General features: G+C 28.2%; 2 protein-coding genes across 2 annotated transcripts; both read right to left on the bottom strand.

Moving 5' to 3' along the window:
- Positions 1-235: 235 nt before the first annotated feature.
- LOC126655028 (non-specific lipid-transfer protein 1-like) lies at positions 236-1,280 on the bottom strand. Its single transcript, XM_050349027.2, has 2 exons — positions 869-1,280; positions 236-473 (listed from the first exon to the last, which is right to left on the bottom strand). Exons 1-2 carry the CDS (start codon positions 1,210-1,212, stop codon positions 464-466), a joined length of 354 nt encoding a protein of 117 aa, XP_050204984.1. The 5' UTR covers positions 1,213-1,280; the 3' UTR covers positions 236-463.
- A 6,407-nt stretch (positions 1,281-7,687) lies between these two features.
- Positions 7,688-8,801, bottom strand: LOC126656459 (non-specific lipid-transfer protein 1-like). The gene is made up of 2 exons (XM_050351033.1): positions 8,417-8,801; positions 7,688-7,840 (listed from the first exon to the last, which is right to left on the bottom strand). Exons 1-2 carry the CDS (start codon positions 8,755-8,757, stop codon positions 7,831-7,833), a joined length of 351 nt encoding a protein of 116 aa, XP_050206990.1. The 5' UTR covers positions 8,758-8,801; the 3' UTR covers positions 7,688-7,830.
- Between the last annotated feature and the right edge of the window lie 3,671 nt (positions 8,802-12,472).

Below are 12,472 nucleotides of genomic sequence, written 5' to 3'. Positions count from 1 at the left end.
TTTTGTGACTTTTATTAATTAGTAGTTATAAATAATCACGTCAAGTTTCACATTTTAAATGGATGGTTCACAACTCTACATAGTGGACTCGGTTGACATGGGAATTTCTCGAATGGATGTGGTTAATTTGAGTCCCTTAAATGCAAATTTACCATCTTGAGTTAAAAGCATTGATTGATGCTGCTGAAAATTTCAATTTGGTGTCGATTAAACTTTTGTTGATTACTTCTAAAGATGGACATGAAAGAATCATTAAAATTAATGCTGATTAAAACACACATGAAATTTCATTGTCGGACATTACAGTTCAAAGAAAAGGAAAAAAAGAACTCCTTGCACAAACTCGATAAATAGATAAATTAATAAAGAAAACTCACACCCTATTTTCAATCATAATTCAGTTTAATATAAAATAAATAGTGCTTCCCACTTCAATTTATTTTGAAGCAAAAATGTAGAATCATCAAGCAACCCTGCACATAACACAATAGAAAAACAATTAATTTAATAAATAGAAAATGAACACCAAATGAAAGATTAGAATCCTTGCATGTTCTAATAAACATGATAGATCATATTGAACTAATTTATGCTCTTTTCTAATAACTGGAAGATTAAAATTAAACTTTTTTATTTGATTCTTATTAAATTTTTGAATTCTAAAGAGTCTCTTTATTATTAATTTTATATATCCGCGGCCCTTCTTTGTATGGAATGCCATCATTTTTTTTTATTTATAAAAAACGATGTAGTCTTTGGTAATTCCGTTCAAGGAACGACCACGGATATACAAAATTAAGAGTAAAGATCAAGTAAAATAAAAACTAATAGTATAAAGACTTTCGGATGGGTTTATTTAGGAACATACCTAGTGCAATCGGCAGTAGGGTCAATAGGAACAGCAGATTGAACACGGCATGAACCAGGAAGCTGCTTAGCTCTATTGGGATCAACACCAAAAGCTGGTGCAGACTGCTTGAAACAGCCACAGATTTGGCGCCGAATCTCCGTGGTGGTAGCCTCGTTGTTTAATTCCGCTACCCCCGAACAGCAAGAATTCGAAGGAGATGATTCGGAACCAGTCAAGAATCCAAGGCATGGCTGCAATGGTTGGTTTACTTCTGAGCATGTGATTCCATGCACACTCTTAATTGCATTGCCCATCACCATTACCAAAACTAATCCCCACATGACCATTTTCATCATCTCCATCTTAATTTTTTGTTTCCTTTAAATCTCTATGCAATGTCTAAGCTTCAACTTTGGGGTTTTGGTGCATATAAAACATGGCTATGTTTCTCTATTTATAATGTTCATTATGTGGGTTAAATGGTTGAGTGGTACCAAATATTTATTCTATATTTCAATTTGGTACTAAATTTTTAGTTTGTTTCAAAATGTACCCGAAATTTAAGTTTTACTTCGGCAATGGTACTCCATTGTTTTTTAATCCAATGTGACGATCGGGTGAAATATACTTCTACAATATGTTGCAATGTTGGTCGCCATGTCAATCGTCATCTCACGTGAGCGTGCAGCGGCTTGCATAGTAGCATATTCATAGAATATGCCGTCATTAATCGCCGCATCAATTTATTTTCATCGAAATTGTAGATAATTCATTTTTGGAGTCTCTAAAATTTTACAATAAATTGCAACGAAATCTTATTTAAACCATATGTTGCCTCCATAGCATACATTGCAATCGTTAAAATAGTACTACTTCATGATTTTGGTCATGATGTGACGCGTGGCAATCATTTAAATTTTCATAGTAACTCAAACTAACCGCCACATATGAAATATTTTCGCATAATATCAAATAAAACTTTTCCGTTACAAGTTAACTAACATTTAGTCACTAAATTGAAACAAATTAAAGAATCATGACCAAAATAAAGTATTATGAAAGTTTTAGTGACTTGCAAAATTAAATACCCAAAATTTTAAGTATTTTGTCTTGAAATAAAAACTGAACTTTTGGTACCAATTTGATACAAATCACAGTTCTAATACGAATTTGAAATATAAAATGAGAATTTATTACGATATAAGTTGTTTTTTTTAAAAAAAAATAAAAAGTTCTATTAATCAAAAACTGATTGATCAGCTAGTACATAGAATTTGATAATCGGAGGGACATGCCCCAACCAATTAGATAAACTAAAATAGTCATATGCTACCACATGAGATTTTCTATCGTAATTAAAACAACATATATGCATCTCAATTAAGCTAAAGTAGTCATGTGCTATAAAACTGATAATATTACAAAGCAAAGAGTTGTTGTTGAAGGCATCTATTACAACCTTTGAAATAAAGGGAATTAGATTAGTTTCGCTTGCCATGATAATACTAACTTTAATCGCACGGCTGCTACAGCTAGCAGCTATAACTTCATCGTTAAAGTCCCTAATCACATCTTTTGTGACAAATCTCTTCTCTTGAACATTAAAGACATCATCTATAACAACGAAAAATATACCGATATTTGGTGAAATCCGTCGTAAGATGGTGGCTCTAATAGGTTTAGAGATCCAAATCGCTTGCATCGCAAAAAACAATTTCATCTCCAACGATAAAAAAAACTATTCTTAATTTTGATTAGAACAGATCTAATAAAATTAAGATACTAAGTTAGAAAATAATTTCTAAATCTAGACCAAAATTGGCCAAGAAAGAAACTTTATTCAAAATTAAAGATAAAAATTATGAAAAAGGCTAAAAAAACTGAATTTAAGAGATTGGGGAGGTGATTTTTGGCCAAGAATGGCCAAAAACCACCTCCCAAATGAACAAAAAAGAAAAACTTACTAGGGTTTGAAAGGTTTCTCTGCTGGAGCTCAACTTAAACAACGTTAATATATTACGATATAAGTTGTTAATCCTAACTTTTTCTCTTATTTATTTATTATTTTTATGGAGAAGCTCTAACATTAATAATTAAAGTTTAAAGGAAGAAATTAGCATCCAAAGCTGGCACCAGTGCTATATATTTTGGTAATATTTTACAATGCATGATCCAAGGAGTTGGCTTCACGTCTTATATATATACAATTAATTATATGCTTACATGAAAAGCAAGGAAATCAACTCTCTGCTGGAGCTCAACTTAAACAACGTTAATATATTCATAACAGAGTGGCTAATGTTTAATTAATGTACGAGCTTCATGTATAACTTTTTAATTAATAATTAATAACTTAAATTATATATATAGTAATTATTTAAATTGTCGTGCATAATTCTTCGTCACTTTAAAAATAGATCATGATCTTTTTAAGATTATTATTGAGTATAAAAATTAATTTGTGAATCCTTTTGCGGGATTGAGTTTTTTGATTATGGAATTTCCTCCTCTTACTTTGTTTGATTTCATATGGCGGTTTCAACTCTTTTTCATCAATTAAGTAAGATGACAAACTTCAATATTCATATATATCATTATCAAAACCGCTAAAACTATAGTAGTGAGAAAATAACCCAATCATTTCATAAAAAGTTTATATAATTAGTATGAATATATCATATATATGTGTGATTGAATGACACTCGTCGTGTCGAATGTTGCATATGGTTCAAAATATATATACTTTGTTTATAACAGTTTGACCGCAATGTATGATTTAACAGCTGTTGTTATGCCGAGGTTATTTGAATGTAAATGTTTAAATGACGTATCATTCATAAGTCAATTTTGTTTAGAGGTAATTTATTGGGATTAATATAACTTTTTGGGCTATCATTAAATGTTAGATAATTATCAAAGGGGGCTAAATATTAATTTTTTTTTCTTACAACTAGTTCTTACAGTACCAGATTTGAGTATGTTTTAAAGTCTGATTGGTTAAGTTGAATTTTGATATAATTTTCTGAAGTTTATTTCAGGACCTATTTATAGTTTTTTCTTTGAAATGACAACAAACTAGTTCTATGTAAGGAAATTTGTTGTATCGTAACATATTATTGGATTGATAGAAAATGACACATATTTTTGATAGAAAATGCTCATTAGAAAATCGTAACATATTTTTTGGATCAATTTATTTAGATGGATGGATTCTAAACGATTGATTTTAAACAATTCATGAATTTAGAAAAAATCCATCGTTTGGCTAAATTTTTTTTATTAAAATCTATGGATTTTTGAATTCTCTCATTTTCTACAATCCATCATTTTTTAGGGTTTTAATTTCTCACCTTCTAGGTGGGAAAGTCCAAATCTACCGTTTTTTTTATAAATGATGGATTATTATGCTATTTAGATTTTTTTCCAAAACTATCCCTAAGAAAAATTTAATATTCCTATCCTTTACCCTATTAACCATTTTTTCTTTTACCGTTTTATTTAGCTTTTGTTTAAAAAAACATCTCTGAAACTATTTATCTCTGCCGTTGAAGGTTCAGCCAACTATTATTTTACAAGTTTTGTATTTTATTTATTTCTTTATTTGTTCCATAAAAAAAAGTGACACATATTACTGTTGATGCATGTCATAATATTCTCAATAGATGCATGGCATAATATTCATGAAATTTGGGTAAAATTGGAGTCAGTTTTTTTGACCAATAATAATATTTGAATATTTTTACTGCATTACAAAACAAATTAGAATAATAGTATTTGCTATAAAATGATTAGTGTTTAAATATATAATTGAGTATAAAAATAGAAAATATATTTTAAATGACTTAATATATATTTTGACCCCTGAACTTGTACCCTTTTATCCATCTAACCTCTAAACTTAACGTCTCACCTATCGAACCTCTGAACTTGTTAAATAATCCGATTTAACCCCTAAATTTGATAAATACGTAAATATTAAACCCCTACGTGCCACCTGTCACTTGAAACATTCTAGAAGAAATTGTGTACGGAGGGGTTCAATGTTTACGTTTTTATCAAGTTCAGGGGTCAAATCGGATTATTTGACAAGTTCAGAGGTTCGATAGGGGAGACGTTATGTTTAGGGGTTAGATGGGTAAAAGGGTACAAGTTAAGGGGTCAAACTATGTATTCAGCCTATTTTAAATCCATAGATTGTAGTTATTGAACTAAATAAGAGTGTAAGGAAAATTACATTACAAATCCATTGATTTTGTATTCAAATCAAATGATGGAATTTTAAAATTTATTGATTTTGTTAAAATCCATGAATTTTAGAATCCATTAATCCAAACGGTTAATCTTGTTGATAGATTGATCGTGAAATTATAGTTTTGAAAAAAAAAAGTTATTGCAAGATTTTGAGCCTTTACTTGAAGAGTAAGATGCATGATGAAGTGGTTATGACAATAATAATTGTAATGTACTTGTTTAATATCTCAAATAGTTCTTCAAAAAAATTTGTCTCAATATCTAAAATTAAAAGGTTTTATGAATTATTTGGTAATGATATGTAAGCTTGGGTGTTGAAATCGTGATAAATGCTTATTGGATTGATCGAGTGGGTGAGATTAAAAAATATGTTACGATTTTAATGTTTATTTTATGATTTATCATTTTAGGCTAATAATTACTTTTGATTTAAGTATCAATTTCTAAGACAAACAAAATTTAAAGTTTTTTGATTTTTTATTGGTACATCCGAAAATGATTAATTATCAACGCCATTTTGGCAATAAATCCAAAAATGTCTTGAAGATTGTATGTTTTTTTTTAAGATTTTGAATAATTCTTGTTCAAGGCTTAAAAATGGAGAAGGTGGAGCGATGCTTGACCAATTTTTATTGAAAAATTCAAGTCGAGATGGAAAGTTTTAAGAGTATGTCTAAAATTCTATTGGATTTAGGAATCTATTTGAAATCGGGATAAATTTATTATTAAAAGGAAATATAATTTTATATAACAATATCTTTGACCAAAATGATAAATATAAATTTAAAAAAAAATTAGGACAATATGATCCGATAATTAGTTATTGTAACAAATATATTCACTTATCACTTTAATTTTATGTTCGAGCACATAATTTTCATTTCCAGCCTATATAATTTTGTGGTAATTTTCTAAAATACATGTTTTGACATTTTATTTATAACTTTACATTGCAAGTTTTGACTTTTCTTTTTTGATTTTTTTCATTTACGAAAAATACCTTTTTTTTATTTCATAAATACCTTTTTCGGTTTTCAATTTCGATTTTCAGTTTTTTCGGTTCGGTCGACCGAACCAACCAAACCGACCGAACAGACCAGCAGTTTTTTTATATAGTGTAAGATTAGTGTATATATAGTGTTAATTTTATTTTTTATAGATTTGTTTCCTAGAATTTTTTATTTTATTTTTTTATAGTGTAACAATAGTGTATATATAGTATAATTATGGTGTTTATATAGTGTAAAATTAGTGTATAAGTAGTGTATAAGTGGTGTATAAGTAGTATATAAGTAGTGTATTTATGGTATTTTGTAGTGTTTTTTGTGGTTTATACCATGAAACACTGTAAGTACACCATAAACACTACAAATACACCATAAACACTGCAAACACAGCATAAACACTGTAAATGCACCATAAATATACTAAAAAACGGCAGAAATACACTATTAATATAACAAAAATACACTATATACACGAACGGAAAAGTAATCGGAGGAGATAAACTGAAAATCAAATGAAAAAAAAAAGAAGAAAAGAAGAGAGAAGAAGAGAGAGAAGAGAGAAAAAAAAAGATTGCTATATAAAAATTTAATCTAAAATGAGATAAGACTTTTTTTATATAATCGATATTTTTGGTAAATAAGTTAGCATATTAGGTAATATAGGATAAGAGGAAAAGATGGACAAAATAGTATAAATACTTCACCCAAAACAGGTATTTGGAAAATCACCCTATAATTTTTTCTAAACTAAAATAAAAAATTAATTATTAATAAAATTAAAAACTAAATCATCAAGCGTAAAAGTAAATACAATAATGGTTCAAATTGATGGTTAGATATAATTATTACAAATTGTATAATTGATGAATCATATTGCCTTATTGTTTTTTAAAAATATATTTGTCATTTTGGCTAAAAATGTGAATATATAAAATTAATTTTCCTTGAAAAACCATCTAATTGGTCTATCAAAAGTATATATCTATTTCAATTAGAAATAATTTCACTAATTATGTATAAACGATTTTTATTCACTATATGTACTCATACTCTATGACTTTTAGAGTTAATGGTGAGTATGTGGAATTTGATGCATCTAAGTTGTTCTTAATCTTTTTAGATTACTTCACAACAGATGATCAAACCAATTATATATAAGAGTTCTATTTATCAGACATTTTAAAAAATGTTTTTTAATTTTGTGATTTTCAACAATTTTATAATACTCATTTTGATGATTACAGAATAACTCAATTTTATGTCCGTAGAAGTAAATTTAATCGGCGAACAATATGTTTTTTTTTTATTATTATTTCAATTTCATAAATTAAATATTTATTTAATGATTTTGATTTTGATTTTGATTTGGATATTAATTCAGCTATATGCTGAATTTTCATAGGCTGTTAAACTTTTGTTGATCACTTCAATTAGCTTGATCAATCTATAGCTTTCGAAATAATACATAACTGCAAATATGTTTGATTAATCATTTTATTGCACATTGTTCTTCAATTTAAGCAAAAAGATGAACGTGAAAGAATCATTAAAATTAATGCTAATTAAAACACACATGAAATATAAGAATAAAAGAATTCCCTGCACAAACTCGATAAATAGATCAAAGAAGACTCGCACACTATTTTCAATCATAATACTTTTTATTATAAAATAATTAATGCTTCCAGCTTCAATATATATTGCAGGAAAAATGTAGAATCATCAAGCAACCCTGCACACATCACAATTAAAAAACAATTAATAATAAATAGAAACAAACACGAAAATAGAATCCTCGTAAAATAATAAAATAAAATTAATAACTAATAATTAATTTGTGTTTTTTTAAAGTAAATAGTCATTAATTCAATCTAGATCAGCTCTTTTTTTTTGAGTGAGACCTAGATCAACTCTAGATTTTATTGTAACGAATTATCCAAATAATGGTACACTCATCCAAACATAGTTTTTCTCAATAGAAACTAGACACTTAAAAAAAATAGGATTACAGTTAGCAAAATTAAAATGTTTGGTGATAATTAAAAAGTTAAAAGTAATTGTTTTTTCAAATAAACATACATTTGAATTGAATATTTGACTATAATTGAAATATAATTATCAAAATTAAATTTCAATTGACGAAACTTAAAAGTTTGACCAGAAAAGCTAAAAATATGTCTTTTTACAAATAAAAAGTAATTAATTCAATCTTAATCTTTCATTTTTTTAAAAGAAGAGCGTATATTAATTTAACATGACCTATCATATTTATTAGAGCACGAGCGGATTCTAATTCCGAAAAACATACGTGGTGCAGTCGATAGTAGGGTCGATAGGAACAGGAGACTGAACACCACATGAACCAGGAAGTTGCTTAGCTCTATTAGGATCAATACCGAAAGCTGCGACGGCCTTCTTGAAACACCCGCAAAGCTGCTGTCGAATCTCTGTGGTGGTAGCCTCGTTGCTTAGTTCCTCCACACCCGAACAGCAAGAATCCGAAGGTGATGATGGTTCAGAGTCAGTCAAGTACCCAATGCATGGCTTCAATGGCTGCAATGCTTCTGAGCATGTCATTCCATGGACACTCTTGATTGCATTGCTCATCACCATTACCAAAACTAATCCACACATAATCATTTTCATCATCTTCTTCAAAAAAATTGTGTTTTTGTTTTCTCTCTAAAGGTTAAATTAGGTTTCTGGTGCATATAATACATGGCCATGTTTCTCTATTTATATGTTCATAATGTGGGTTAAAAGATCGAGTGATACTGAACTTTTATTCTATATCTCAATTTGGTATTCAAAATTTCACATTATATCAAAATGGTACCAAAAATTTAAGTTTAGTTTTATGATGGTACCTCGTTGCGTTTTATTCTAATGTGATGACCGGGTAGAGTATATTCTTATTATATGCTGTTATGTTGGTCAGAATGTCAATCGACATATAATGTGATCATATGTCGCTTTACATAGTAGCGTGTTCATATAATATATTACCATTAAATGTCGGTCACATCAATTTATTTTGGTCTAATAGTGGCAAAAAATCAATTTTTTTATAATGACCTTTCAAAGTTTATAAATCTATCCAATCTGATAAATTTGTTGCAATTTTTTTAAAAAAATTAATTGTGTCAATCTTTCAACTCTGTATAATATTTATTTTCTTTTTATGAAATTTTTTGGCTTCAAATTTGTTCATTTTTTGAGCTATTAAAAATTAAGATTAAACTTTGATGTTGTTTTTGATTTTTTGGATTAGAAGTTAAATTTTGAAAATCTTAAAAGTAGATTTTCTAACTATAGAGTTAAAATAAAAATTCAATTTCCCAATTGGAAATTGAGACAATTAAATTGATGAGAAAAGTTTAGATAAAATTACAAGAACTTACCAAATGGAATAGATTTTCAAAATTTAAAAAAATTTGAATAAATTTTTAAAAATTAGTCGAAAAAGTTTGTTTTTTTGGCATATTTAAGTCATTTATCTTAAGATAATCTTGAAATAAAGATTGAATATTTGGTACCATTTTGTCACTAATTAAAACTTTAATACCAAATTGTAAAATAATAACAAATTCGGTACCATATAAAATTTTAATCCTCATTTTTGTCTCTTATTTATTTATTTTTGTGGAGAAGCACTAACATTAATGATAAAAGTGCAAAGGAAGAAATCAAACTGCACTAAGTTTTGGTGATATTTTGGATCAATGTTATGATCCAAAGTGTTGGCTTCACGTTTTATAAATAGTTAATTAATTAATTATATGCTTACATGAGAAGCAAGGAAATCAAGTCTGGTGCTAAATCTAAATACTTTGAAACAATATACAAAATGACAACAACTACTAAAACAATGTTAATTAATAATTAAGTGATAATTATAACAAAGTGGCTGAGGTTTAATTTTACACTAGTTTTTTTTAAGTAATGTTATTTAAAACATTAAATATTGTTAGGCACTGGAATCTATATCTATATATTATATAATTGAGAGGACCAACGGAGCTCTCTCATTAATTCTCACCAAATAGAGCATTCTCATGAGTTCCCAATTTTATTAAACTACTTATATAAATAATTTCTATAGTTGATTATATGATAATTTTAAAAGCAAAATCTTTGCCTAATAATTCTCTAAAAAAACAAATTATAAACAGTAAATACACATGTGAATCAGTAATTTTAACTGTTTATTTTTATTAAATTATTTTTAAGAGTTTTGATTTATATAAACTCATAATATATACATGCTATTTAGTTAAATGGGGTTTTAATTTTTATTAATAACTTTTTTACGGCAATAAACTACTGATATAATTTTGTATAGACTTTAAATATATATAAACTATTAATGGACTCTCTAAAATTAATTCACATTTAATTTTAAAATTGTCAAACTCTTTATTTAAAATAATTTTTAAATTTTGGTGGTTTTTAATATAAAATTAATTCAAATTTAATTTTTTTCATTTTGCTTATCGAGAGAGCAATTTTAGAATTTCCAATTTTTTTAAACCACTTCAATTTTATTTAATTTTTAGATTAAAAGTTAAACCAATAGATAATTTTCATGCTTCCCATTTCTCTTAAAATACTTATTTTAATTAGATTTTATCATAAATTTTAACAGCCTAACCTATATGAACCACTTAATTTATCAATAGAAATACATCATAATAACAATAAAAACGGCCACAATCTATTTGGCCAAAATCATCTCGAGTAGATAAACATCATACAAAACATCATGCAAATAACATTCCATATATTTGTACTGTTAAATTCATCTTTTCCTTTTAATTTAGACATATCTGTACTATATTGCATTAAGAAGGAAAGTTGATCATTAAGGTTCCCTTATTTATCTTATCTTATTCATTTTTTCCCTTTTCACATAAATAATTAATACAGACTTTATGATATAAAATAATAAGGGTTAATTGCAAATTCATACACGAACTTTACCCTAATTTGTAATTACAACATAAACTTTGAAACTTGACAATGTTAGTAACCAACTTTACACTTTTGACAAATCGATACACCAAACACGAAAAATACTAACATGGATATTGCAATATACCGCCATGTGTCGTTGCATGATTGGTCGGTGTACCAATTTGCCAAAAAATGAAAGCTGGTCACTGACATTGCCAAGTTTCAAAGTTTATGTTGTAATTGCAAATTAGGGTAAAATTCGTGTATGCATTTGCAATTAACCCAAATAATAAATACCGCAAAGTATCATAAATTGAAATCTTTAATTCATCTAATTTTTTCAATTTGATTATTACTAATTAACCTAAGCAAACGAGTGTTGGGATTGTGGTGTGTGTGTGTGTGTGTGTGTGTGTGTGTGTGTGTGTGTGTATCGCTGCCGCTACCATATAATTTAATCCGCCTGAGTAAGCGAATTTAACTATGTAATAAGAATTTTGATTCGTGCTTCTAGATATGTAAATTATATTAAAACTATGGAAACTCCAACATTATCTTTAATACAAATTGGCCAAATCCATCTCGGGGTCCTTCTACTCTTCACCTTTTTTTTAAAAGGTCCCTCTATTTCAATTTGTCGTTTCCGTGTCCCTCTATTTTAATTTTTCTGGTCATAATGCCCCTACATGGATGGAATACGGAGGGTGTGCTTCACTCTCCGTTAAATAACAAACATGCCGTTAAATTGAACCCATTTTGTTAATTTTAAAAACGTGTATATTAAAACAATTTTCAAAAAAGAATCAGGAACTTATTTGTACTTTTTCCATTTAATTCTTAAATCTTCCATTGTTACTTAAACGACAAATCTTCAATTGTTCCATTTAACTCTCAGAGATGTATTTAATCCTAAGTCTTCCATCTTCTTCGTCAACACCACCAGACCTCTTCTTTCTTATTTCTTCCATCGCCGCCGCAACAAGCCACCGTCACTTCTGTTGTTGCTGCTGTTTGAAGTATCCTTCGCTGACGCTCCAAGATACTGTCACCGCTACTGGCTTCTCTCAGATTCAACCTCGTCGTTGTCGTTTTACTTCACGTCGTTTTCCTCTTTTCTTCACCGCTTCTCTCTGATGATGAAGAACCTTCCAACGCTCACCAAAAATGATAAGGCAGAGTGCTTAGCGGATGAAATCGCCGACAAATTGAAAGATCAATTGTTTACGGCTGCCGAAGCAAATTCCGTTCAACTATCAAACTACCCTGAACTGCTATCAACATGCGGCATCGACATCAATAACATGCGGCATCGACATCAACAACACTAGAGACGCTGCCGTTTTACCTATGTACGCACCCAAATTGGGGATAATTAGATTATGAGATTATGTAATTAATTAATGTTGAAAGA

Source organism: Mercurialis annua, linkage group LG7 (genome assembly GCF_937616625.2).
Source record: "Mercurialis annua linkage group LG7, ddMerAnnu1.2, whole genome shotgun sequence".
NCBI lineage: Eukaryota > Viridiplantae > Streptophyta > Magnoliopsida > Malpighiales > Euphorbiaceae > Mercurialis > Mercurialis annua.
The sequence above is the reverse complement of the archived record's forward strand: the minus strand, read 5'-3'. Positions and strand labels throughout refer to the sequence as shown.

Excerpts from the sequence above, each read along its gene's own strand:
- LOC126655028 (XM_050349027.2), bottom strand. The coding sequence starts at position 1,212 with ATGGAGATGATGAAAATGGTCATGTGGGGATTAGTTTTGGTAATGGTG.
- LOC126656459 (XM_050351033.1), bottom strand. The coding sequence starts at position 8,757 with ATGATGAAAATGATTATGTGTGGATTAGTTTTGGTAATGGTGATGAGC.